Source organism: Mirounga leonina, unplaced genomic scaffold (genome assembly GCF_011800145.1).
Source record: "Mirounga leonina isolate KUSES-001 unplaced genomic scaffold, KU_Mleo_1.0 Mir_321, whole genome shotgun sequence".
Classification (NCBI taxonomy): domain Eukaryota; kingdom Metazoa; phylum Chordata; class Mammalia; order Carnivora; family Phocidae; genus Mirounga; species Mirounga leonina.
In genome coordinates, this window is record NW_023270680.1 from 2993188 (window position 1) to 3018174 (window position 24987).

Genomic DNA, 24987 nt, shown 5'->3' on the forward strand with positions numbered 1-24987 from the left:
TCCAGAGCCCACTTACGTCATCACTCAAACTCTCTGTGGGGTGGGTATTGATGGGAGCCTGAAAAAAGAGGAACCCGGTGTGCGGGCACCAGGACCCTCTCATTGACAGATCGTAAGTCTAGAAAAGGGCCCAGTGAAGCCGACAACGATGCATTCCGAGACTCTGCAGACACCCACCCAAGATTTTGCCATAATTCTAGCCCAGGCCTTTACTGTGAGTTTCAGAACTCCATCTTATTAGTGGCTTCCGGCAGCTTCTGGAAGGGCAGGAGCCGTGGCCCCATCCACTCCAGCGTCTCCACAGGCCCCCCCGCCGGGGCCAGGTGCTCTGGCACTTGGCCCTTATGGTCTTCTGTGAATGATGTGGTCTTCTTCTGCAGTGACTTCCTTAGTAAGACCCATCTGCCCATACCTCACAAGCCCGAGCCTATGCAGACTCCCACGGAGGTTCTTCCAACTTCCCGCTCGGGGGAAAGTAAAATGCGGAGGTCCTCGGGCAGACAGACCAAGCAGAGAATTCTGTGCTCTATAAATATAAATAGCTCCTCGCTGCCTGTCTCCTGCCCGGGATGGGTCTCCTCTGTGTCAGAGGGTCGCAGTGTCCCCAGAGGGTAATGAATCTGGCCCCCAAGAGCCAGTCCCGGGGTTCCCAGGGCCCTCCATGTGTGTTGGCCGGCGGGGAAGGGGGAGGCGTTGAATCAATTTGGCTGATAATGCTTTTGCGGGGGTAGAAGAAAAGTTCAGGTTATTGCTTTGTCTTCTCTCCTAAAGATCCAGTATTTCATTGTTTTCCTCTCAGCCCCCATCCCTACCAGGCCTCCCGGGGCCTGGTCCAGCAAACTCACTGAATTAATATGGAAAGTCACCTGGAAAATTTAAGCCATCTGTTTGAGTTAATTGAAAATCTCATTTAGTCAATTTGGGATGCTGTTTCCGCAGGCGTGATTAGCTTCAAGGACAATGAAAAATTAGCCTCAGTCAGGGCTGGAAGTTCAGATGCTGGTTTCGGGTTTTCTGCTCTGATTTCGTAGGCGAAATGCAATAATGCTCCTCGTGTGCAATGTAAATCTGTCATGCGTGGAAGTCACGCTTTCTCGTACTTTCTCCGTCACACGGCCTTGAGGTTGTTTCCGAAGTGAGCCCAGATAGATCAGACACCAGAGAATAAATGGAAGCGGACATTTATTAAGCAGTGACATTACCAGCTGTGCATAGTGGGGAACAAAGCACGGAGTATCCGATGTGGGGACGGGGTCAGACCGAACACATCGTTATGGGCAGCTGAATAACCGCAGGCCTGAGTAGGGCCACCAAGAAGCGTGCGGTGTGGGGGACGCCGAGCTCGTGGGTGGGTGACAGCCCTCTCTTGAGCTGGGCACTATGACGTTTGGGGCCTGGTGACTCTTTGCTGCGGGGCGGGGGGCACTGCAGGGTGCTCACAGCAGCCCCGGCCCCACCCATCGGATGCCAGGAGCACCCCCCACCGAGTTGTGACTGTCCCCGTCTTGGCCACATGTCCCCACCTGCAGAACCACTGGTTCAGAGTGAAGGCTCTGCATTCAGATCCCAGTCCTGGGGCCTTGGGGGAGTGATTGCACCAGCCCTGCTTCGGGTCCCTCATCTGTAGGATGGAGCTGAACATTACTAAGAGGACCGGTTGTAAAGATCAGATGACATGGCGCAGTCACCCCGTCTCGTGGCTGTCGGTACTCCCTATAGGCTGGCTGGTGGCCCTTGGCTTCAGAACTGAGCCTCACCTGTCCTCGCAGCGGCTCACGTGTCCAGCCACACCCTCAGCATCTCCAGGTCGTGATGCTCTAGGCGAAGTAAGTGAACATGTGTCGAGGATTTGATGGAACTCATTAGCTCCTTAGGAGAGCGGGGAGGTGTTGGAACCAGAGCAGAGGCATTTGCAAAGCTGGGTGTGTGTGAGCAGCTTAGCAGAGAAGAGTCAGGGTCGGTCTGCGGGGTGATAGATCCAGCAGGGCCCTCGACTGTGACCTCTGGGGTAGCTGATCCACCTGCATACACCCGCGGGACAGGTCCCCAGTGAATCAAACGCAGAGCCCAGGGTTGCGCTGGAGGAAGAATGCCCAGTGAGCTGGTTGCCTCTTCACAGGTCTCAGACAAATCTGATAATCTCTAAATGGCCTCGCAAATTGGACACGGTCAAAACAGACTTCCCGATCTCCTTCCATAATCCTGCTGCCTCGGGTCAGAGCACCTCCATCCTCTGGTGCTCGGGCCTCTGACTTTCCTGTCTGCCCCGTGCAGGATCTTCCCCGACAGTGCCCCCTTCCTCCCATCTCCTAGTGACCCCTGCTCGGGCCCTCCTAGGCCACTGGCTTAGGACTCTCCCCATCCCCTCCTGCCACCCCCAGAAAGCTGTTCCCTCTCCTGACCTGCTAGTGGCTGTCTGTCCCTACATTCTTTCGTTCCCTTAAAATCATGAGCTGCTGAGGTCTGTTTTTCCGGGATTTAACATATCACGGGCAGTTCCGCTAGAAATGTGCTCTGGCAAGTAGCGCCGGGCAGGCTGGCGGCCAAAAATGACCCCTCTCATGTTGAGAAAGCCATGTCTCATCTTTCTTTCCTTTTCCGGGGACCCCACCCTATCTGCCCACACCAGCGCCACCCCACACCCTTATCCCACCTCTCCGTAGCCCTCCTCAGGGATGCTGGACTCGCTCTTAGGGGGCTTGCACCTGCGCTCCATCTGCATGGAAACCCCTCCCCTGTGGCTGAAGGGCAGCGCCCATGCCCTGTGGGTCCTCATCAAACATGCTGCTTCCTGAGCACGCCCCGATGACCTTGCTCAAGTCACAGCCCACTCCCTCCTTTCCCAGCCTCAGTTTCCTTCCGAGCACTCATCCCAGCAGGATATTCTGTATACTTTGCTCACCGCGTCCTTTCCCTGCCTGCCAGCTAGAAGGAAAGTCCGGGAGCAGGGACTTGGGTCTGGAGCTGGGCCTGGAATGCCGGACAAGCTCAAGAAACCTTTGTCTATGGGCCAATGAACTGAACACGTAGCCAATAAAATCTCACTCCAGTAGGATTCTCGAAGATTGAGATTTCTTTGGTTGTTTGGTACCTTTCTAAGAACCAAGCGTTTAGCAATGTTTAGCCGTTGACGGCTCCTGCCATCTTGAACATAGGATGCTGTAGGGGAGGCAGAACTTTATCTCTGCCCATCTTGGGTTTTCAGTTGGGACTCTTTAGCAAAAGGGTAGATTAACAAAAGAAAATCAAATAGTTAAGTAATGCATATGGAGAACATCCCATGGTGAAAATCTGAAAAGTAACTCAAAGAAGCAGTTCAGAACTCCCACTATATAGCATCTTCCAGCAGGAACAATGAATTTGCAGAGAATTAAGCTGACAAAAGAGAGCAGTTTTAGGTTCCCAAGGACAGCAGACCTGGGAGGGAACTCACAGAGGAAGGCTTGTTTGTAGATTCCCCTGGTGTGTCTCTGGGCTAAGAGTCTGTCTCCAGTAAACGGAGAATTTATTTCCTGCCTTTAGACAGAAATGGGGGTAGCTTTTTTCTGGGTTTGCTCCTGCTTAATTGCCTTCAGCTCAAAATAATTTTTATGTCAAAAAGGCCTATCTTGGGGCAACATATTCTGGTTTCTTTCAACTAATCCAGGAAAAGTAAAGCTGACACCGTGTAGAGGGTTATAGAGAGGAAGATCTGCATCATGCCCCCAACAATCTAGGCAGAGAGAGACAACAAAGAAATATATATTTAAAAAATTAAGTGCCACAAAGTAGGGATCTGTTCTTTGAAGAGTTTTGCCCCCTGCCTGGAGCAGTCCCTTCCGGGGAGGAGGGTCGGCAGGGGTGGGGTTTGGAGACACAGTCCAGATTTGGGATATTCTAGGATCCAGTCTTAAAGAGGAGTGGGGGAGCACAGGGGTGGGGCCCCCGCACAGGGCGCGGGTTGATTTGTAAAACTGTGGCCCCAGGGCCATTTCCATTCTTCCCTCCTTCCAAACTGGGCTTCTAGATTCGCTGGCGGGTTTTCACTCTTGGTGTCCCTCTGCTTGTCTTCCCGGGCACAAGGACAAGGGCTTACAGGCTTGCAGGACGGTAGCCGTGTGGGGTGGCCCCTAAGGGATATCCCCCAGCTCTGTCGTCGTTTCTACTACCTGCCTCCCCCAGGTGCAGACACAGGAATACAGAGGCTAAGGAAGGTGTCTGAATCCACGCCGGGTGTGAAAGGGGGTGCTGGGCCTCACACCAGGCTGGCTGGACAGCCTCGCCTCCCTGACAGCCTCCAGAGAGCTGCAGAGAATTCTGGAAGGCCACTGGTCACTTTCAGCAGGCTGGTCAGGAGCTGTCGGGAGGAAGAAATCAAACCCCTCATCTGTCAGCCATCTAATGTGTTGGCTTGCTAACCAGCCTGACCTCCCCTCCGAGGGTTCTCAGGCACGGGGAGGATTGAGTCTGGGCTTCCAGATCTTTCTACATGGCGAGCACTCACTGGCCATGGCTTTGTGCCACGCACTGTGTAGGCCCCCGATGGCCTCTTCCAGACAGCTCGTGGTCCGTGGCCGAAGTGAAGTGTGGTGGGGACCACAGCGGCCAGTGCTGGGGCGCTGGACTCATGGAGCCGCCCTCGGGCGCAGGATTTCCTGAGCCAAATTTGAGGCTTATACGAACGGTAACTGGGAACGGTGACCCCTCGGAGATGGGGCGAGGGGAAGGGGCGAGCTGAGGGGAGATCCTGAGCCTCTCCAGGAATGTGAATGCAGCGTGCCCTGGGGGTGGGAAGCCCTCAGTGGGATCATGATGCACAGCCTATCCTGTGGGTTGTACAATTTCCCCCAGAAACCCAGTTGTGCTGATAAAACCAGCGCACTTGTGTTCTGCTGGTTTTCTAGGGCCTCTGCAGAGCCGGTGAGCTGGGTGTTGAATTAAGATATAGCAAATACCGGGCAGGGTCATTTTGAAGATGTGCAGTACTGGGCCGATATGTGTTTTTATTCTCCAAATATCCCATCTTCGCGCAGGATAGCCACCGGCCAGTGCCGTGCCTGATGGCCGGCCTGGGCAGGAGCCGGAGTCTGGGTCCCTGATCCCCACTCCGCCCCTTCCCTGGCCTGGAAAAGGGCCCCAGGCATCTTGCTCTCACTGTATTTTCGTCTATTTCAGCTCATTCATTTGCATCTCCAGGAGCAAGGATTTCGATCTGCTTAATTCACCAATGGCCACTACTGGTCACTGCAAGGCCGTGCTCTTTTTATTTATTTGTTCTTTTCAGCCGTAGTCCCTACTCCCATGCTCCCCAACCACAAGGGCACCTATTTATTACTTTTTTGTCAGCTTTTGGTTTTTTATTTACTAAAATCAGCCACTTTGTTCAAATGCATTTTTTCTTTAAATTGTTTTTCTTCTTTATGGTTTTAAATTTAATTCCAGCGTAGTTGACATACAGTGCTGGTTTCAGGTCACAATACAGTGATTCAGCAGTTCTCTGCAGTACTCAGTGCCAGTCATCATAAGGGTGCTCTTCATCCCCATCCCGTTTCCTCCATCCCCACCACCTGCCCTCCTGTGACCATCAGTGTGTTCTCTAGAGTGAAGAGTCTTTTGTTTGTTTGTTTGTCTCCTCTTTTCTTTGTTCATTTGTTTTTTTCTTAAATTCCACACCTGAGTGAGATCATATGGTATTTGTCTTTCTCTGACTTATTTTGCTTAGCATTATACCCTGTAGCTCCAGCCGTGTTGTTGTAAATGGCAAGATTTTGTTCCTTTTTTGGTTGAGTAATATTCCATTGTATATGTACCACATCTTCTTTATCCATTCATCAGTCCACGGACACATGGGCTGCTTCCATATCTTGGCTATGCTATAAACACAGGGGTGCATGCATCCCTTTGAATTAGTGTTTTTGTATTTTCTGGGTAAATACCCAGTAGTGCAATTACTGCATCGTAAGGTAGTTCTATTTTTAATCTTTCAAGGACCCTCCACACTGTTTTCCACAGTGGCTGCACCAGTTTGCTTTCCCATCAACAGTGCACGAGGGTTGCCTTTTCTCTGCATCCTCACCAATAATTTTTTCCCGGGTTGTTGACTTTAGCCATTCTGACAGGTGAGGTGATATCTCACTGAGGTGTTGATTTGCATTTCCCTGATGATGAGTGATGTTGAGCATCCTTTCATGTGTCTGTTGGCCATCTGGATGTCTTCTTTGGAAAAATGTCTATTCATGTCTTCTGCCCATTTTTAAATTGGATTATTTGGTTTTTTTGCATGATGAGTTGTATCAGTTCTTTATACATTTTGGATACTTATCCTTTATCGGATACATCATTTGCAAATATCTTCTCCCATTCCCTAGGTCGTTTTTTAGTTTTGTTGCTTATTTCCTTTGCCGTGCAGAAGCTTTTTATTTTGATGTATTTCCAATAGTTTGTTTTTTCTTTTGTTTCCCTTGCTTCAGGGACATATCTAGAAAGATGTTGCTGTGTCCAATGTCAGAGAAGTTACTCCACAGGCACCTATTTAAATCTATTTGAGTCCCCTCTCTCCCTGTTAATGTTGGTAAAGTCTGTATTGCTGTTTGTATGTGTGCACACTCATTTTGCATAAGTGCCATTGTGATGTACGTAGATACAGATGTATAAATTTATGTGTGTGTGTAGACCTGTTTCCTGTCTTTTTCACTCAGCAGTATGTAAAGACCTAGCATATCGCTCTGTATACACACAGCTCTGTGCTTCTAACTGTGCACATGGTCTAGACTTCTGCAGTTCCTAGGGGCTTACATTCTCATGGCCTTCTCTGCCACCAGCTGCCTCTTCCTTATCCACCACCCATGATAAGGAAATGTAGCCTTCTTCCTGCTCCATCCATACCAAATAGGGACTCTCTGGGGATTGGTACAGTGAATCCAGTATGAGTCTTCACTAAGAAATAGGGGGAGGACAGAGGTCATCAGAGCAATGGAAGCATCACACAAAAACAGGGTCCTCGTTACTAGTGACCTCAGCCCCAGCACCATCAGTAACTATACTGCAAACACCTATCTAAACCACCGTCATCATAACTACCACCGCTGCCATCACCACCACCATCATCGCCATCACCACCATCACCACCACCACCATCACCATCACCACCATCACCACCGCCATCACCACCATCACCACCACCACCACCACCATCACCGCCATCACCACCACCACCACCATCACCAACCACCACCACCACCACTGCCGCCATCACCACCACCACCATCACCACCACCATCATCGCCATCACCACCATCACTGCCACCATCACCATCACCACCATCACCACCACCATAACCAACCATCACCTCCACCACCACCATCACAACCACTATCACCACCACCATAACCAACCATTACCTCTACCACCATCACCACCACTACCACCATCACTATAACCTTCACCCCCTATCACCTCCATCACTTGCCTCTATGTCTCCTCTTCAATGAATCCCTTCATGTTCAAAGCATATAAACTGTTGAATAAGGACTCCACAATCCCTAAGATAGCACCTCTCTCCCTTCCTTCTCCCTCATCCTGACAGTTGGACCAGCGATATAGCCAGCCCCTATGATTGAAGGGAAAGATAACATGGTCTGTTACTCTGTCGAAAATGAAATGATGGAAATACACATCAGAGAGTAATTTGTCTTACAGTCACATCACTTTTATATTCTGCAAAATGCAATCAACCTGCAGATATTTTTATATAATTACGTGACGGCTCTGAGGACATGCTCAGATCTGGGGCATAGGCAGTACTTGGTATTCGGTATTGTTTCAGTTTGCTCAACAATGCCTATTAAAGAACATTATTTTTTTAAAATTGCTCTCCCAAAGTATTTTTTTGCTCTGGCTTTATTCATGGAATGAAGATTGCTGAGAAAATGCCAGAGTTAATTGCAGGCTCTTTATTTCAGATAAACAGACCTTTTCTTCCTTTGCCCTTTATTGCCACACAACTGCCAGAACCTTTGCCAGAATTTGGAATACCAAGAAGTGACACGGTACATTAATCCCTGTGAGGGAGACAGTGCCTTATTAATATTTTATGGCAAACAAATGGACTAATAAAAAATTCATATACTGCTTACCAGGAAGAGTCTCTTTATTTTGATTTGAAGGCACCTTTGGCTGGAGATTTGTGGGAACGTTGTAATGTTTTCTCAGCCAACTTGTGCTTTTCAACACTCACTCCATGCACATCCTCCTCACCATAGGGCAGTCCTTACCCTGCCCTGAAATGAGGGGTTTTCTGTCTCCCCACACACTGGGAGCTCCCCTACGACAAGGGTTTGGCTCTCCGTGTCGCCAGCATCTGGAACCATGTCTGCACAGTGCTCAACCCTCCCTAAATGCTCTTTGGATGAACATGTGTTATTCATTGACAGACAAAGTACTTTAGAATAAAGAGGAAATCAGTAGGATTTCTTCCAGGAATCTTTTGTTTCCTATTAATATTTTGGTATTGTGTTCTTTTTAAAATGCAATTTCTAAGGTTCTCAAAATATGATCGTCTATTTTCTGTGATTATCAGAATATCGTAGCATCTCTCTTCATCTCAACATTGGATCAATCCTTGTGTCTTCCAAAGCCCTGCTCCATCTCACCTTCATAAATCATTCTGCTTTAAATCCTGTTTTCTCCCCTCCTTTTACTGCAACCAACTTCTGTTTATTCCAGAGCACCTTATCTGCCCACCATTACATTTATTCCTCCAGAGAACACTTAGTAAGGGCAGAGACGGACGTGGAGCTCCGTCACTAAATGGCCCTCGGAGCTGTTCTCACCAGCGTGTCACCTGGCTCACTGAGATTGTGGTCCTCAAAGTGGAACACCACTGGAATCACCTGGGGCCTCGTCCAACCATACCTTGCGGCCCCACCCACAGAGTTTTGGATTCAGTGGGTCTGGGGTGGGCCTGTGAATGTGTATTTCCAACCTTCCCAGGTGCTGCTGGTTGGGGACCACACTTGGAGGACTGCTGACTTTGATAATCAGTCATGGGTACAGAGACAGTCTCTGCCACGGCCTCTGTCCCCTGTGGCAGAGACTTGGGCTGATCCTGCCATCATTACTGTCTGCTTCTGTCCCTGGGGGAGGGGGCAACCTCCCCGAGTGCGGTGGCCACAGGGGGTGTGTTCTGCAACCCCGAGTCAGTGTGCACAGGACCGTGGACACAGGCTCCCCCGTCTCTGTCCACACTTCCTTCCCAGCGGCAATGGGATGAGTACAGCAATCACAGCGAGGTCGATGTACGACCACAGATGCATCATCTGCACCCACACAGACAGGCCCCATGGAGAGGCCATGGTCAAGGGGACTCAGGGCTCTCTGTAGCCACATCTGTCCCATCATACACTGGTCACATCATTCCTCTACTTGCCTTCACTGCTGGGGGCATCGGCAGCTCCCAGGGGCGTGGCCGACTCTAACTACTGTTCGCTTCATTGACACTGAGGTCCTTCCCACTCTCAAGTCCCTCTAGGTTCTCTTCAGGCACTTCCCCCCACTCTCCCCTCGAGAGACAGTGTGACTCAAGCTGTAAGAATTATATGGGTTTCCTCTGTAGGTACCCAAGCCTGGGTCCTGGATCATGACTTTGCTCATTGCTTCAAGGAGCTCCCAGCCTGGCTAATGGGTCAAGAAGAATTGGTACTGCATGATGATCTGAGACAAGATGGCACAAATTGCAGGTGCCGGGAAAGGTTCGAGGAAGGAGGGGTGGATGTGGCCTGGTGGAGGATGCTGGGTCCGGGGACTCTCTTCCCGCCTGTGTTTTCAGCATCTGTAGTAGGGCCAGAGATGCCCGCAGACTCCAAGAGCAAAAGCAGGCTGTCTGGGACTTCCAGTCTGGGGAACGTGGGCCCGGGGGTCCCTGGTGCTGCATGGCCTGGGAGCTACACGTTCCCGGTGTGGAAGTCCCTGCCTGGGGAGGGGGAGGGGGGTAAACGGTGCCCATCCGAGCGCCCACAGCACCTCCACCGAGGGAGCACAGCGAAAACACACTGGGAGCAAAAGAGGTCCCTCTCAAGGCACCTCTCCCTAAGTCCCCGCATGTGGTAGCCCACAGTCTCAGCCTTGTCCAGGTCACTAACGTGTTTCTCGACAGCTCCATGCTTTTTTTCTTAACTTTTATTTAGTTGTAACTTTGTGTTTCCTTTTAATCAAAGTGTTGCATATTAATGCTTCAAAGTAAAACCATGCAGAAGGGGTTATGGAAGAACAAACAACAGTCCCTCCCCACTTACCCATCCCACCCCCAGGTGGAGATGATTTTTTTTTTTAATAAATTTTTTTTTTTAATTCATGAAAGTCAGAGAGAGAGAGAGAGGCAGAGGCAGAGGGAGAGAAGCAGGCTCCCCGCCTAGCAGGGAGCCCAATGCGGGACTCGATCCCAGGACCCTGGGATCATGACCTGAGCCGAAGGCAGACGCTTAACCATCTGAGCCACCCAGGCGCCCCGGAGATGATTTTTAACTCCTTGTATGTTTTTTTCCGATAGTAACCCTCCTATTGCTAAATAATATGTTTATATATTTTATTTTTAATTTGTTATCTTATTAATTTATATTAATTTTATTATTTGTTTTTACTAATTTGTGCATTATTAATTTGTTTCTTTCTTATGATAGATAAGAAATGGGCACACTCACCCTATGCCCTTCCACCTTCTCCATATATGTGCATTTTAATTTCCTCTGTTACTTACCTTTATAAACTTAAGAATTCATAACTCCCCAGTTTGAAAGATGAAGATATCGGTCCTGTCCTTTCCTCCAGGTCCCTCTCCTGTCCCTGTCTGTCCCCTAGAAACTCTGTCATCTTTTTTTTTACATTTATATCATTGAGATTGATGGCATTTGCTTTCTGTCCTGTAACCATATCTAAATCTCCTTACTTATCTTTAAGTTGATTCTAAGAAGTTAAAACCAATAAATAGCATTGACTTCATCATAAGTAATTGTCTTTCAAGCTAGAGCTGTGACTGCATCTCGTTTTTGTCCAGTGTTTTGTTTTTCCTGGAGGTTTAAGTTGTTTTATTTTTGACTTGGAATATTCCATTTTATCTTACTCTCATTATTTGCCCCCCAAACTCTATTAGGTATTCTGTTACATTGCTCGTTACCCCACACCTATCTTCCCAGGTACCCTCCACTGCACACCCCAGCGTGGAGTGATTATTCTCTACCACGTCTGTGACAAGACCGTCCTGGGACACCCCCCCACTGTTTCCTGGATCGTATGTCACCTTCTTTTCTGATGACATTCTCATTAGATATTAAATTATTATATAAACTATTCTGGTCTTGGGTAAAACATTGTGATTTAAGACAGTTCCATCAGTAAATGACATATAGCCTGGTCTCTCATGGCAACTCTTGGTATAAATCCCTCTTGCGAGTCTTCCTTTTCAAAACCTGTTATCTTGGCTGTTTTTATCCATTTCTTCTTATATGTGAACTTTAGAATTATTTTTTATTATGTTCAGTTAGCCAACATATAATACATCATTAGTTTTTTACGTATTTTATTAGATGATCTCCTCTCAGCAAAGAAATCCATTGGTCTTTCTGTTAGAATTAAATTTATTCCTTTAAAAAACATTCAGTATTCACCATGGGTGCAGCACCTTGCAGGGGCCAAAGATGCAGAAATGAATAAGGTAATGTCGTCTGCCCTGGGGAAGCTTCAGTAGAATCATTTCAGGCCTTCCCGGACAGATCGTCATTTTGAAAAGTACTTGACCACATTTAGCTTCCCATTCCAGGAATGTGGTATGTTTTTCTTCCTTTCTCTTAAATGTCCTTTCTGTTTCATCATTGTGCTGTATGCTACCTTCTTATTGTTATGTTAATCACCGTACATAACATCATTAGTTTTTGATGTAGTGATCCACGATCCATTGTTTTCGTATAACACCCAGTGCTCCACGCAGAACGTGCCCTCTTTAATACCCATCACCAGGCTAACCCATCACCCCACCCCCTCCCCTCTAGAACCCTCAGTTTGTTTCTCAGAGTCCATAGTCTCTCATGGTTCGTCTCCCCCTCCAATTTCCCCCCTTCATTCTTCCCCTCCTGCTATCTTCTTCTTCTTTTTTTTTTCTAAACATATATTGTATTATTTGTTTCAGAGGTACAGATCTGTGATTCAACGGTCTTGCACAATTCACAGCACTCACCATAGCACATACCCTCCCCAGTGTCTATCACCCAGCCACCCCATCCCTCCTACCCCCCACCACTCCAGCAACCCTCAGTTTGTTTCCTGAGATTAAGAATTCCTCATATCAGTGAGGTCATATGATACATGTCTTTCTCTGATTGACTTATTTCGCTCAGCATAACACCCTCCAGTTCCATCCACGTCGTTGCAAATGGCAAGATCTCATTCCTTTTGATGGCTGCATAATATTCCATTGTATAAAGTGCTCAACATTGCTCGGCATCAGGGAAATCCAAATCAAAACCTCAATGAGATATCACCTCACACCAGTCAGAATGGCTAAAATTAACAAGTCAAGAAATGACAGATGTTGGTGGAGATGCAGAGAAAGGGGAACCCTCCTACATTGTTGGTGGGAATGCAAGCTGGTGCAGCCACTCTGGAAAACAGTATGGAGGTTCCTCAAAAAGTTGAAAATAGAGCTACCATACGACCCAGCAATTGCACTACTGGGTATTTACCCCCAAAATAAAAATGTAGGGATCCAAAGGGGCACCAGCACCCCGATGTTTATAGCAGCAATGTCCACAATAGCCAAACTGTGGAAAAAGCCAAGATGTCCATCGATAGATGAATGGATAAAGAAGATGTGGTATATATATACAATGGAATATTATGCTACCTTTTGTTTTTAATGTGCTTTGAAAACTTGCTAAATATTTATAATTCTATGAGATAATCACCCAATATTTCTTTTATTTCACAATGTTTTTGTCACTTAATAATCACTTCTGATATTTACTTCAAATTTGTAATCAAATTAATAGTGGTTTTGGACTATCTATGGATGATTTATTTTAGGGATTATCTTCTTACATGCCTAGCTTTTAATTTTGAGCCTTTTGAGTTTTTTTCAGTATAGGGTATATTCAAGTAGAAGATACTGCTTATTAAAAACACTGAAATGTTAAATACCCCCTCAACCTAGAACAGTAGAGAAATTTGATATCCGCCTAAATTTTGATCATTTGTTAAAACATATTTCCTTATTACTAGGTTATAGTGAGATTTCTCTTCCCTTAGAACTCAAATATTCTATCAGAACATATTTAGGCATTTTATTAACCTCCCTGGAATATGGAAAACCCTTCTCACCTGCACGTTCAGATCCTGTTGTGCGCACGTTGCCGTCTCGTCTCTGAGTTTGGGAGATGGTTCCTCTCCCCATCACTGTGGTTTCTCTGCAGGAAGCTCTGACGGCCTCGGACAGGAGGACAGTCCCTGTTCCTTCCTTTCGCCTTCCTCTGCCTTCTGGGAGAGCTTCCCAAATTTTCCTCAGTTTCTCTGAGTCCAATTTCTCTCACCTTTGGATTTGGTTTCCCTAGAGTCTTTCATCTCCCCTCTTCATCTCACCTTATATTCTTTTTTTTTTAAGATTTTATTAATTTATTTGAGAGAGAGAATGAGAGAGAGCACATGAGAGGGGGGAGGGTCAGAGGGAGAAGCAGACTACCCGCCGAGCAGGGAGCCCGATGTGGGACTCGATCCTGGGACTCCAGGATCATGACCTGAGCCGAAGGCAGTCGCTTAACCAACTGAGCCACCCAGGCGCCCTCATCTTATATTCTTAGGGTTATGTTCTGCTTTTTTTTTTCTTCAACGATTTTATTTATTTATTTATTTGACAGACAGACAGATAGCAAGAGCAGGAACACAAGCAGGGGGAGTGGGAGAGGGAGAAGCAGGCTTCCCGCCGAGCAGAGAGCCCAATGTGGGGCTTGATCCCAGGACCCTGGGATCATGACCTGAGCCGAAGGCAGACGCTTAACGACTGAGCCACCCAGGCGCCCCAATATGTTCTGCTTTTATGTTGTCAGCGTAATTCCCCCTTCCCTCCATCTGTGTTGTATGACGACCTTTGCCGTTCTCCACACCAGGAAGGAGACATCCACGCATGCCTGACACCTGGTAGCAGACGCCACGGGAGGGTTATTTTTGACTCTGAAATTTGGGGGCTGCTTGAACCTCTCAGATGGAATCGGAAGACAGAGTCTAACCTCTCCATCTGGTGTGCTCCCTGGGCAGACTTGAGCGTCTTCTTCCACCTTCTTTAGAATTTTTTTATTTTTGACATTCTAAGTCATTATGCATCTATGAAAAATCATGATCCTCTGTAACAGTGAGGTAGCAAAGGTTTGACTTCCCAAATTTCTGGGTGGTGCAAGGTCAGGGTTTCTGAGGAAGGATGAGTTCCCGGGGAGGAGAATCATATTCTCCTGCCTGGCTGCTGCTCGCCTCATAGAGTGAAGCATGGGCTGGGCCGCCCGTTTTATGGTTTCATGCTTCTCCAGCTGTGTCATGGTTGCTGGAGATTTTCAACACTCACTTTTGGGGGTATTGTGATTTTGTGTCTTTTTTTGTGGTTTAGAGGCAAATTGACACAAAGTTGGTAAAGGCTACCTCAGATTTGCCAACCAGATATTACTGTGTGCTGGAAATCCCCATGTGTCCGTGCAGTCAACATCGAAACAGAACAATCAATCAGTCCTTCCCCCTAAACCACCAGGAGTAGCCTGACAGACTTGGCCTCGGTCCTTGCCCCCAGCCCCGTAGCCCGCATGTAACCAACAGCTTTGAAATTAGAGAAAATGGAAAGTGTGTAAGGAACCAAGAGAACTTTCTTATCTACTCCTGGATTCTTCTTAAGTTTCAGAAATGGGTAAAGTTTGTATTTTCCTTTCCACGAACATATGGTGTCAATACAAATCTTACGTAGTGGAAGAGTGTCCTTCTTTCCAGAGTGTCACTTCTCTGTGAGGCTCTGGAGATCATCGCTCCTTTTAAATCGCCCATCCCTGATCGTGCTTTATCTTTGCAATTTGACTTGATTTTTTAAATAGCCAGAACTTGGCATGAAGCCCAGTCATTGATGCAGTTCACGGGATGAGGAAATGTTGGTTCGAGATGAGATGTTGCCGTACGAGTAATGAGATCGGTGTGAGGTCCTGAAAGAGACAAGTGTTTTGACCATCGGCAGCACGGCTGGAGGCCCAGTAACCGCCCAGCAGTGAAGCAGTGCCACCTACTGATACAGAGATATATTATGTCATCTTTATGGAGTCCTTAATAATTTTTATTGTTTCAAGAGTTCATTAGATTTCATCACCATAAAATCTCTAAGGGTGCCATCAGTTTGTTTGAAATTCATATTACGCAGATGAGGAACTGAGGATTCAAGTTGCACGTGAAGTAAGGTATAGAAGCAAAGCCCGCGGGCACCCACCCCTGGTGGGCGCTGCACCTGTCCTTCATCGGGGGCCCTGCCAAGGTCCACACAACTAAACAAAGTGGGTCCAGGTTTAACTGTCCTGATCTGTCGTGCAATTATTTCTTCTTTTCTACAGCATGCCTCAGATCACAAATTAGGAAAGTAAAAGAAAGACTTGTATTTGGTCGATATGAAGATTGTGCAAAACAACACCATAAAACCTAGAAAGACACATAGGACTCATGAATGTTTCCAAGAAAGGGGTCCTCCCTAACCAGTGTGAAGGCCGTGGGAAAAAAAAAAACAAAAACTAGTCCTTCCACGAGATCTGACTTTTTCCTCCTTGGTTTTATCCAGATGAAATATGTTTGCTCATCACTGTGAATTCCCACACCACACCCTCAATATGAATGTCTGCATCCGACAGGCCCCACGGTCAAGGAAGACAGGAGTTTGCTCACATCCGTCCCCGTGGCCCCTCCAGCTAGCAGTCTCTAGCATCTACCGAGCAGGGACCCAAGGATCATTTATGTTGTAATTTAAAAATAAGAAGTATTATACATGAAGCAAGGGCTGGGCCCAGACCCTGAGTTATTCTGAAGGGCCAAGCTAAATATTTTTGTGCCTATAAATATTCAGGGAGCCGATCAAAGAAATGGGCTCTGAGCCCTCGGGCAGGGCAGCATCCTCAGAGGACTTGCTGAGAGGCCACGCTCCTTTTCAGAGCAGGAGCCTGACGGTGTTGTGTGAGAAGGCAGATCCTGTACACACACGGACCCAGGTCCCCGAGGCCTGGGGGCTTGCTGAGCAGATGGTATGAGCAGATCCAGCCCTATTTCAAAAATCACAGCAATTGAGAAGGTTGAAAATCATAAAAGTTGGATCATGCCTGAATGACATCCTCACCAGCCACGTCCCGAGTAGGTGGGCCAAGACTTGGATGGGCAGCCGGGGCCTCCCCCACCCCCTGCGCGGGAGGTGACAGCCTGAGTCAGCTCTTGACTTAGGTTGTTTAAAGTTTTGATTAACAGGTGGATTCGAGAAATAGAGGACACAGCAATTTAATCTCCTCTCCTACTTAACCCAAGCTTAGTTGAAAGCACCTGGTGATTTAGGCCTTTCTGTTGAAAAGTAATCATTGGGCGAACCCACGTGCCTTTCCAGCTTGCTAGTCATTGTCTAGAGAATGTGCTGCTATCTTTAGTGATAAAGGATCTTGTAAGACCACAAAGTAATCCTTCTGAACAATAGATCTCATTATAGATATAGATGGGGTAGGTGACGGAACAGGGTTAGCTGGCCTCTAGAACATTCTTGGAATTCACCCAGGGATAGCCTTTCTGTACCGTTGTATTTTTGGTATTTTCTTCTTCCTCTTAAAGGTGTATATATATATATATATATATATTTTTTTTTTTTTTTTCCCCTAGAAATCCCGTGCTGGAAGGGCTCTGGGTGGTTGACTCACTTAGCGGAAGCCCCAGTGCCCCCCATGCTAAGTACAGGGTAGCCTAGAACACTGCGGCATTCGCAGGTTTGGGTGAAAGCAGGTGTGTGACATCTGGAGTATCAGACGGAATCTGCCTGATGCCCGGAGCCATGAACCAGTCTCCCTAATTAGCTGGCGAAGGTCCCTGGGTGTTCTGCCTTCGCAGCAGGGGGAAAGGGACACAGCCTTCCTCGGCGTGCGCGCGCGTTTTTCCGGCATCGCACCCTCGGCGGGGGCCTCTCCCCCCAAGGCCCTCCCGGTTCTCGCCCCGCCGGCCCCTCTGGGACCCCTTGCTGCCTCCAGGGAGCTGGACGTGTGCGTTGGCCCCGGGCTGTGGCAAGAAGGTCAAGCCAGGAGATCAGCCTGGGCTGCAGGCTGAGTCACAAACCCCGGGGCGGCACCGAGGCGGGCCGCCCTCTGGCAGACAGAGGGCAGCGGTGGTTCGGGGAGCAGCCCAGACAGAACCGCACTGCGCGCCTCGGGGCTTAGTTTCCCCGCAGCGCTCGGCATCAACGCCCACGGCCGGGAAGGCCCGCTCCAGAGCCTCGCGGTCGGTCCATGCCCGGCGCGCCCCCACCTCCGGCCCCAGCGTCCAGGGCTGGCCTGTGCCCGGCTGCTGGCGTGCGCGGGCGAGAGCAGTAATTCGCGTGTTTGCGTGTTTCCAGGGAGTACTACATCACCATGGTGAAGTGGGCCACCAGCACCAAGGTGGCCGTCAACTGGCTGAGCCGGGCGCAGAACGTGTCCATCCTCACCCTCTGCGACGCCACCACTGGGGTCTGCACGAAGGTACGGGCGGGGTCAAGGACCGACGGCCCGAGCAGCGGAGGCGCGGGGCGGAGGGGCGGGTTGGGCGGGGGCACCGCTCAGGGCGCGCCCCCTGCGCGGGAGCCTGCCCGCGGGGCTCCGCTTTGCTGCCACCTTGTGCATGAATTGTGCCCTGCTGCAAAACTCGCGGCGGAGCGCTCGGCGCCCCAGGAGTCCCGTCCTGGGACCTGTGCGCCCGCGGCAGTCTATGGATGCGTTACTCCCCTTTACCTGTGCCCGCTGCGGTCTCACGACGAGCATTCCCCTCGTTTTCCAGGGGACATCAGGGAGGGGAAGGGGTGGCCTGAGGCCCTGGGACCCAGGTGGGGCCAGCACTCTGCCCGGCCTCCCCCTTTGGTTGGCTCTGTCCTCCCGCCCACCCGAGCCCGAGGGCGCCTGGGTGGGCCGGCATCTGCTGAGGCCAGCAGTGTTTCTAGGGCTCTCAGGCTGACTCAGTGTGAAGTGAGAGAAGGCAGATGAACGTGCGGAAGACAAAATGGAAAATACGCACAGGAAGCGAGAAAGAATGGAAATCCAAACAAGGCCTGGCCACTGGGCAGAGCAAGGGAACGGCCCCGCCGTTGCCCCCCAGCCTGCAGCAAGCACACCCTCCTCCCTGGGGGCTCAGGATCTCCGCACTCCAGGTCGAGCCCTAAGAGGCCGACCTCCTAGTGCTACGTTAAAAAAAAAAATCAATTAAACTCCATTAACCAATCCAGGCAGGTGTTTCAGGAACTCCTTTTAGGACCACACGTTTTTATTCCCCAAGTCTGCAGAGCAGCCTTGCTGCGGCTTGGGGGGCCTTGAAGGCACTCTGGCCACACCAAGCACGGCATCGAGGTGAGCTCAGGGATCTGCTGTCTTCCCGTGGGTCGGGGATGTGCCTCCTTCTCGATGTGATCAAGAGCAGATCCTGGGTTATGCTGATGGGCTTACGGAAGGGAAGAAGGGAAGGAGTAGACACGCGGCCAGGAAGCTGGGAATTGCTGGTTATCCACACCTTGTCTCTTCTGTGCCCCGACCTGTGCATGTCAGCAAAGTAGCCCCTTCCTGCCGCTGGTCCACGGACAGAAGAACCCCCACCCCCCACCCCCAGCAGCTGGAGGCCAGACCAGCACCGGGAGCAGGGCCCCCCTCTTGCATAGCCGTCATGCTGGTGGTTCCTGTTTCGTTTTGTCTTCCATTGTGCATCTTTCCACACGGTCCCGGGAGATTGACTTTTCATATACATTTTCAGTCCTTTTAATGTTTTGGGCTACCAGGCTTGTTCTTCAGAGCTGCGAACTGGACATGTGAGAAATGTCCACACGCGTGCACACACGCACACACGCAAATCCCTGCAACAGTGTGGCACCTGAGGTTTGCCTTTAAGTGGGCGCCTGCGTGGACAGGGAGGGCCCCAGGGGTAGGCGTGCACCGTCTTCCAAGGGACTCCTGCCCGCCCTGGATACGTCCCCGTTGCTGGGGCGAGTGGCGTTTGCCTGGTTCGGGGACACGTGTGCGGGGCTGCGAGTCGCAGCGGGGACACGGTGGAGAGCCGGGACGCCGCCTGCCCGGGCCACAGCCCCGTCTGCTTGCGCGGCCACCGTGGAGGGGCTTTAAGCACTGCTGCTCACAGACACGAAACATGCAAACGCAATCCTTTTCTCTAATGCTTGTATCTCATTCCAGAAACACGAGGATGAAAGCGAAGCCTGGCTCCACAGACAGGTAACTCCCCCACGCCTGAGTCCCCACGCTCTCCGCCCGCGCCAGCCACCAGCGCGCTGGCTTCCCGGGTTTTCACAGCCCCACGGGGCCGCACAGCTTCCTGCGCCGGGGGGGCGGCGGGCGGCTCAGCCCATCTTGCCCTTGCTCCCCGTGGCCTCGAGCACCACCGGAGAAGCACAGAGCCACAGGAGATAGTCGTGACATCTTCCGTGGGGAGATCTCGGGGCTCAGTTAGAGGGCTGGCCTTTTGGAGAATTGTGACGAGTCCAGAGAAGTTGCCCAGTCTGCTCTACCGTGGCCAGAGGGAAGGAGACTGCTTGTAGTCCGTTTCTCTCCACGTACTCTCGGGGTGTCCCGTGTGAGGCCGGCCCCGCTGCCGTGTGGCCTGAGCCTTCCTGGGGAGCTGGCCTCAGAGCCACCCCTGGGTGTCCCGTCCCGATGCGGGTCAGAAATGCACGTTAGCCAGGCTCTGGGGGCTTGAGATTCGAGGAGGTCGGGCGAGGCTGACGGGGACGCCCTCTGCCCCAACAAAACAGGTCAAACTGCCCCAATACAGCAAAGCTCTCAGCACTGCTGTTTTCTGTCCTCATCGCTCTGCACATCCCAGCAAAGAACAGGGGAGAACGTTTGAGAAGTTTCCTTCCTTGCTGTCCAGCCTCCTGGGATGAAAACTGCCTGAGGATTGGTGGGGAGGGTCAGGAATCGTGGTGGAGCGGGCACAGGCATCCATCTTTACTGACGTGATCGACCGGGGTCAGGGACTGCTGGTGACACCTCCTCCATGTGGAATGGCGGTTGGTCCCCACCTCCCTTCACTAAATCTGGGGGGCAGCCTTGTAAGTGGGCACGGCTGCTTTCCAGACTCCTCCTCGCCAGTCTTACCTGAAAGAGGACTAGCCCAAGTGCCCACTTCTGTTCCCTGCGTGTAAGTCTGGGTGCCAAGTCCAAGCCGAGAAGATACCAAGAACAGGCAAGGGCTTGAGAACCCTGCGGCGGGAGCTGGGAAGTTCCCAAAGGCCCCCTGGACTCGTGACACGAGCACAGATATCAAATATACATGCATCAGACAGAACGTCAGGGAGGTTGACGTGAAAGAATCAGAAGAGAATGCATTATCTATCTGGTCGTCTGATCAACCAGTGCTTACGGATCATACCAGGCACTGCACTAGCATCAGGCTCTTCTCCTGAGCCTCTGGCTAGCAAGTTCGAGAACACCCTTCCTTTTCTCGGCTCAATGACGCTCCGTTGTACGGATAGACCACAGTTGGTTTATCTGTTGATGGGCACTTGGGTTGTCTCTGCTGTTTGGCCATCGTGAGCAGTGCAGCTAAGAATATTCATGGAGGGACAGGAGCTGGACAAAAGGGCCACCTTCGTGTGATCCCGTGAACATGAAATGTCAGGAATAGATGAGTTCACAGACAGAGCTGCTGCTGGCTGCCAGGGCTGGGGAGGGGCACAGGGATGAACAGTTTCAAGGGCCTGGGGTTCTATCCCAGGGGATGGAAATGTGCTGGAACCAGAGAGGTGCTGGTTGCACGACCTCGTGAATGTACTAGGTGCCACTAAATTACTCACTTTTATTAAAATGTTTTGTTTTATGTGAATTTCACCCCAATACCTTTTTTAAAAAATGAATCCACTAGGGCAGTTCTCAAAGAGTCACAGGGTAGAAAGGGAGATGAGAGGCGCACATGAGTCCAACGTGTGGCGAACGGAAGTAATCCTAAGATACGTAGGAAATGTGTTCAAGTGTTAGCGGTCAGCGGGGCTGGAGCAGGGAAACAGAGTGCGACCTGGGGGGCAGCGCCGGGACCCCCTGGAGTCGGGGGCAGCTTCTGTATCTGAGTAGGAGGGGGCGAGCGAGGGGCTCCTCACTGCAGCCCAGCGGTGTGTTATTCTCCGGGAGTGGGGGCGCTGCTCGGTGCACGGCAGCTTCCCTGTCCTCCCGCCATCCTGGCTGGTCCTCGTGGTCCTGAGGCTGCAGGGCTGGGCCGCTTTGCTGTCCTCTTCATCAGCGCTGCAGGGACACCGTCGGCACTGGGATGTTTCTGTATTTATCAACATGGTCTTGTGGCCACCTGGGAACACCATCCACGCTCCAGACAGACAGCCCGGATGTGACTTAGGAAACCAGATCTTCCCAAGCAAAATCAAGTCAGCACTTAAAAAGTAGCATGAAGAATTGCACTTCTAAAATGTAGACTTTAAGGCACTTACTGAGCAAACAGCTAACGTTTTTAAAACAGCCATTGGAAACCACGTCATGCCGTTTTGAGTGGAAGATGGCACATCCCATAAAGGAATTGCTTCCTCCAAGCTGGTGCATCCCCGGGTCTGGTCTGGCGAGCATGGGGAGGCCCTGATTTCTGTGGGTACCACGCCTCAGGCATCACTAACACACAACTCTGGGGGCAGTAGGAAAATCCAGTTTCAACAGTTTCTCATGACATTCCTTTCAAAGAGATGTTTCCTAAAGGAATTGATGGACCCTGGCTTTCAATCTGTAGCCTTTCTGAATCCCTCAAGATACCGTGAGGTTCTGGAGGGTGAGTTAGGAATGTGTTCAAGGCTGACAGCTGTCTGCTCACCGAGCAGGGCACTGTATCTGGAGAGAACAGTGTGGGACGTCCCATCGACCTCGGGAGACCCAGTCTGCTTGGATCAACGGTCTTCTGATCCCTGGCTGCCAGGCAAACAGGGGTGGGCTGGAGCAGACCTGAGCCTCCATCCCCTCTCTTTTCCTCCCCTGTCCTTCCTGAGGCTGCTGCATGGACCCCACGGGGATCTCTATGAGCCAACAAAAGGAGACGAGTGTGTGTGTGTCCCACAGGTGGAGGTCTACCCAGTTCTCTCTCTTCTAGGAATATTCCAGAAGAATAGGCAGCCCCCCCGCCCCCCCTACACACACATATTCCATCACCACCAACCATGACCTTGCAGTGTCATCCTGATGAAGATCCATGGGGATTTAGTGTAGAGTCCCAGAACCCATCCTCTGGTTGAAGGGTTGGCCTATGGGCCAACATCTGACAGTCTTTCTTCTTTTACCAGAATTTTGGTTTTGTGATTTCAGAATCCAGGCTGGGAGATTGGGCAAGGTGAGTGTATCTGAACCACTCTCTGGAAGGAATTGGCAAACACGATACAGATAACTCACGACGAATCTCCTTCTTCACTGATCTGCTGCAAGTGGCGTGGACAGACTTAGGCCTGGTGCACAAGAGACTCCCTGTTAACGCAGAGAGACTAAAACGCTTCCCCCAAAACCCAGGAGAGTCAGAAGCAGGATTAACATCTGGATCCCCTCCTCAAAAACCATTGTGCTTTCTCACTGAGAATACATTTACTGCCCAAGAAACCAGGTCTCCAAGAGGCTCGGGGCTGGTGCAGAGCCCTCCCTCATCAGTGTAAAGATGACATCAAAATGATGAGGGCCTTTTCAGTGTAACAGCAAAGCATCTGGCCAAAATTAATTATTTATTACCTTCATTCAGAGTATTTTTCTCTGCCAAAAGTGCAAACATTTCCCCCAGAAAACCGAGGCAATATTGCAGTATCCGTCCCGCGGTTGGCAAATAGAAGGACATTTAAAAAGCCAAAGTCACCTCTCGCTTTCCCATTCCCTCTGCTTTTAAATACCACGCTGCCAGCTCTAAATAGAAAAATAAATATTTGCAGATTAAAGGTTTCATTTTATTGCAAATATTCATGAAGATTAAATGTCATTTTAATCACATGTTAGTTTATTTCTCTGGGCGCATCGCATTTGCGGGTACGCATTCACTCATTGCAGGGAAATGTGTGCTCCTGGCACCAACTGGGGCTTATTTACCATTTGTTCTCAGCCCGCATTAGCGTGGAGCTCCTTGAATCAGAAAATACGTATCGTAGCCAACTAATTGGCGTTCACGGATGGAAACTTCCAGGCTGGAGCTCCAGAGATGCCGAGGTGCCGCCGTAACAAATGCCTTTTCCCCATCGAGGGTTAGCTGGGCCCTGGGGCCGGCGGGGCTGAGCCGTGACTGCTCGGCGTTGGGGGGCCACGCAGAGACGAGGGCAACGCGCTGCAGGTCTCGGCTTTGAATCCAGCCTGGACTTCCTTCCTCTGGGGAGAGCTGGGAATGCTGATTTCTTTCCAGGGAAAAGTGGTGGCGGATCCCAGCACACGCCTGTGTGTGTTAGAGGTCCCTGAAAGGACTGTTCCCTGCACCTGCATCTTAGAATGTGCGAAATTTGTCCTTCTCTTTTTACTTGTCACCCTGGTGGGCTATTTGGTGTGAGATAGGTTTTATGAAATAAAAGAACAAAAGACAGGACCGAACGTGTAGAATTCATGTTTAGGCAAAATCAGATTTGTGAGTGTTCAGAACCACGTTCTTCACGATGGATGATAAATCCCCTCCCCTCCCTGAGAAGTCCTGCCCTGCCCTGCGCTGGGCTTTCACTGAGCTTCCCGCACCCACAGCCGACTCTGTCCCGTCAGCCTATGCGCACACAAGTCCGCTCTATGGATGCTTCTCTAACAAAGGATGTTTTTCTCTGTCTCTGCTTAATTCTTCAATCTTCCTCTTCTCCTAGAAGATAGGCTTGACTCGTGAGTCCCAAGGAGAGGAAAGGCCCCACCCACCGTTTATTCTTCCCACCGGATCTCTCCTTAGAAATTACATAGAAAATGGATCTCAAAATGTATTTTGTCATGGTCAACCTCTTCAAAATGAAGCCTTTTTATAGACTACATCCTTTGCTTTCATCCACAGAATGAAGAACCGGTGTTCTCCAAGGATGGCCGAAAGTTCTTCTTTGTCCGAGCCATCCCACAGGGGGGACAAGGAAAATTCTATCACATCACCGTGTCGTCATCCCAGGTAATCTTGACCGTTTCTAAAACTCTTTGCTGTGCTGGTGACAGCCCCTCGTGGTGACCGCTCTGTGCACTCTTGTCATCTGCAAGGGCCCCGGAGCGAGCCCCAGGTTCGGGCGCTGGAAGGTAGGTTCCTGAAGGTGGGGCAGAATGGGGCTCACAGGGGCGCCTGGGTGGCTCAGTTGGTTAAGCGACTGCCTTCAGCTCAGGTCATGATCCCAGGGTCCTGGAATCGAGTCCCACATCAGGCTCCCCCTGCTCTGCGGGGAGCCTGCTTCTCCCTCTGCCTCTGCCTGCCACTCCCCTGCTTGTGCTCTCTGTCAAATAAATAAATAAAATCTTTAAAAAAAAAAAAAAAAAAGAATGGGGCTCACAAAGTCCGGGGGTCCTGCTCAGAGCAGTGGGTCGCATTGGCCCTTCCTATTATGGCTCAAAGATCGCTCAACAATGGCACTTCTGACAGTGTGACAGGAGACTGTGGGACCCGAGGACTCAGGTCTACGGCTTTGATTGACGATTCTGTGCCCTCCACCCTTCCTCCCCACCCGCTGGGCTGTCCCCTTACCCTCTGTCCCAGGGCCCCCACTGCCATCCAGACTCCCCTGCTCCCTGCAGGCTCTCCCTGCTCCCAAGACCCCCACGGGCCCCACCTGACTT

At 50.2% G+C, this 24987-nt stretch overlaps 1 protein-coding gene across 1 annotated transcript in view; it reads left to right on the plus strand.

The window, feature by feature from the left end:
- DPP6 (dipeptidyl peptidase like 6) overlaps positions 1-24987 on the plus strand; it is a 681409-nt gene that overhangs the window by 589060 nt on the left and 67362 nt on the right. Inside the window, exons 11-13 of the mRNA XM_035029860.1 lie at positions 17613-17736; positions 19426-19464; positions 24227-24334. Coding sequence (XP_034885751.1) covers positions 17613-17736; positions 19426-19464; positions 24227-24334 — 271 coding nt within the window. The remainder of the gene's footprint in view (positions 1-17612; positions 17737-19425; positions 19465-24226; positions 24335-24987) is intronic.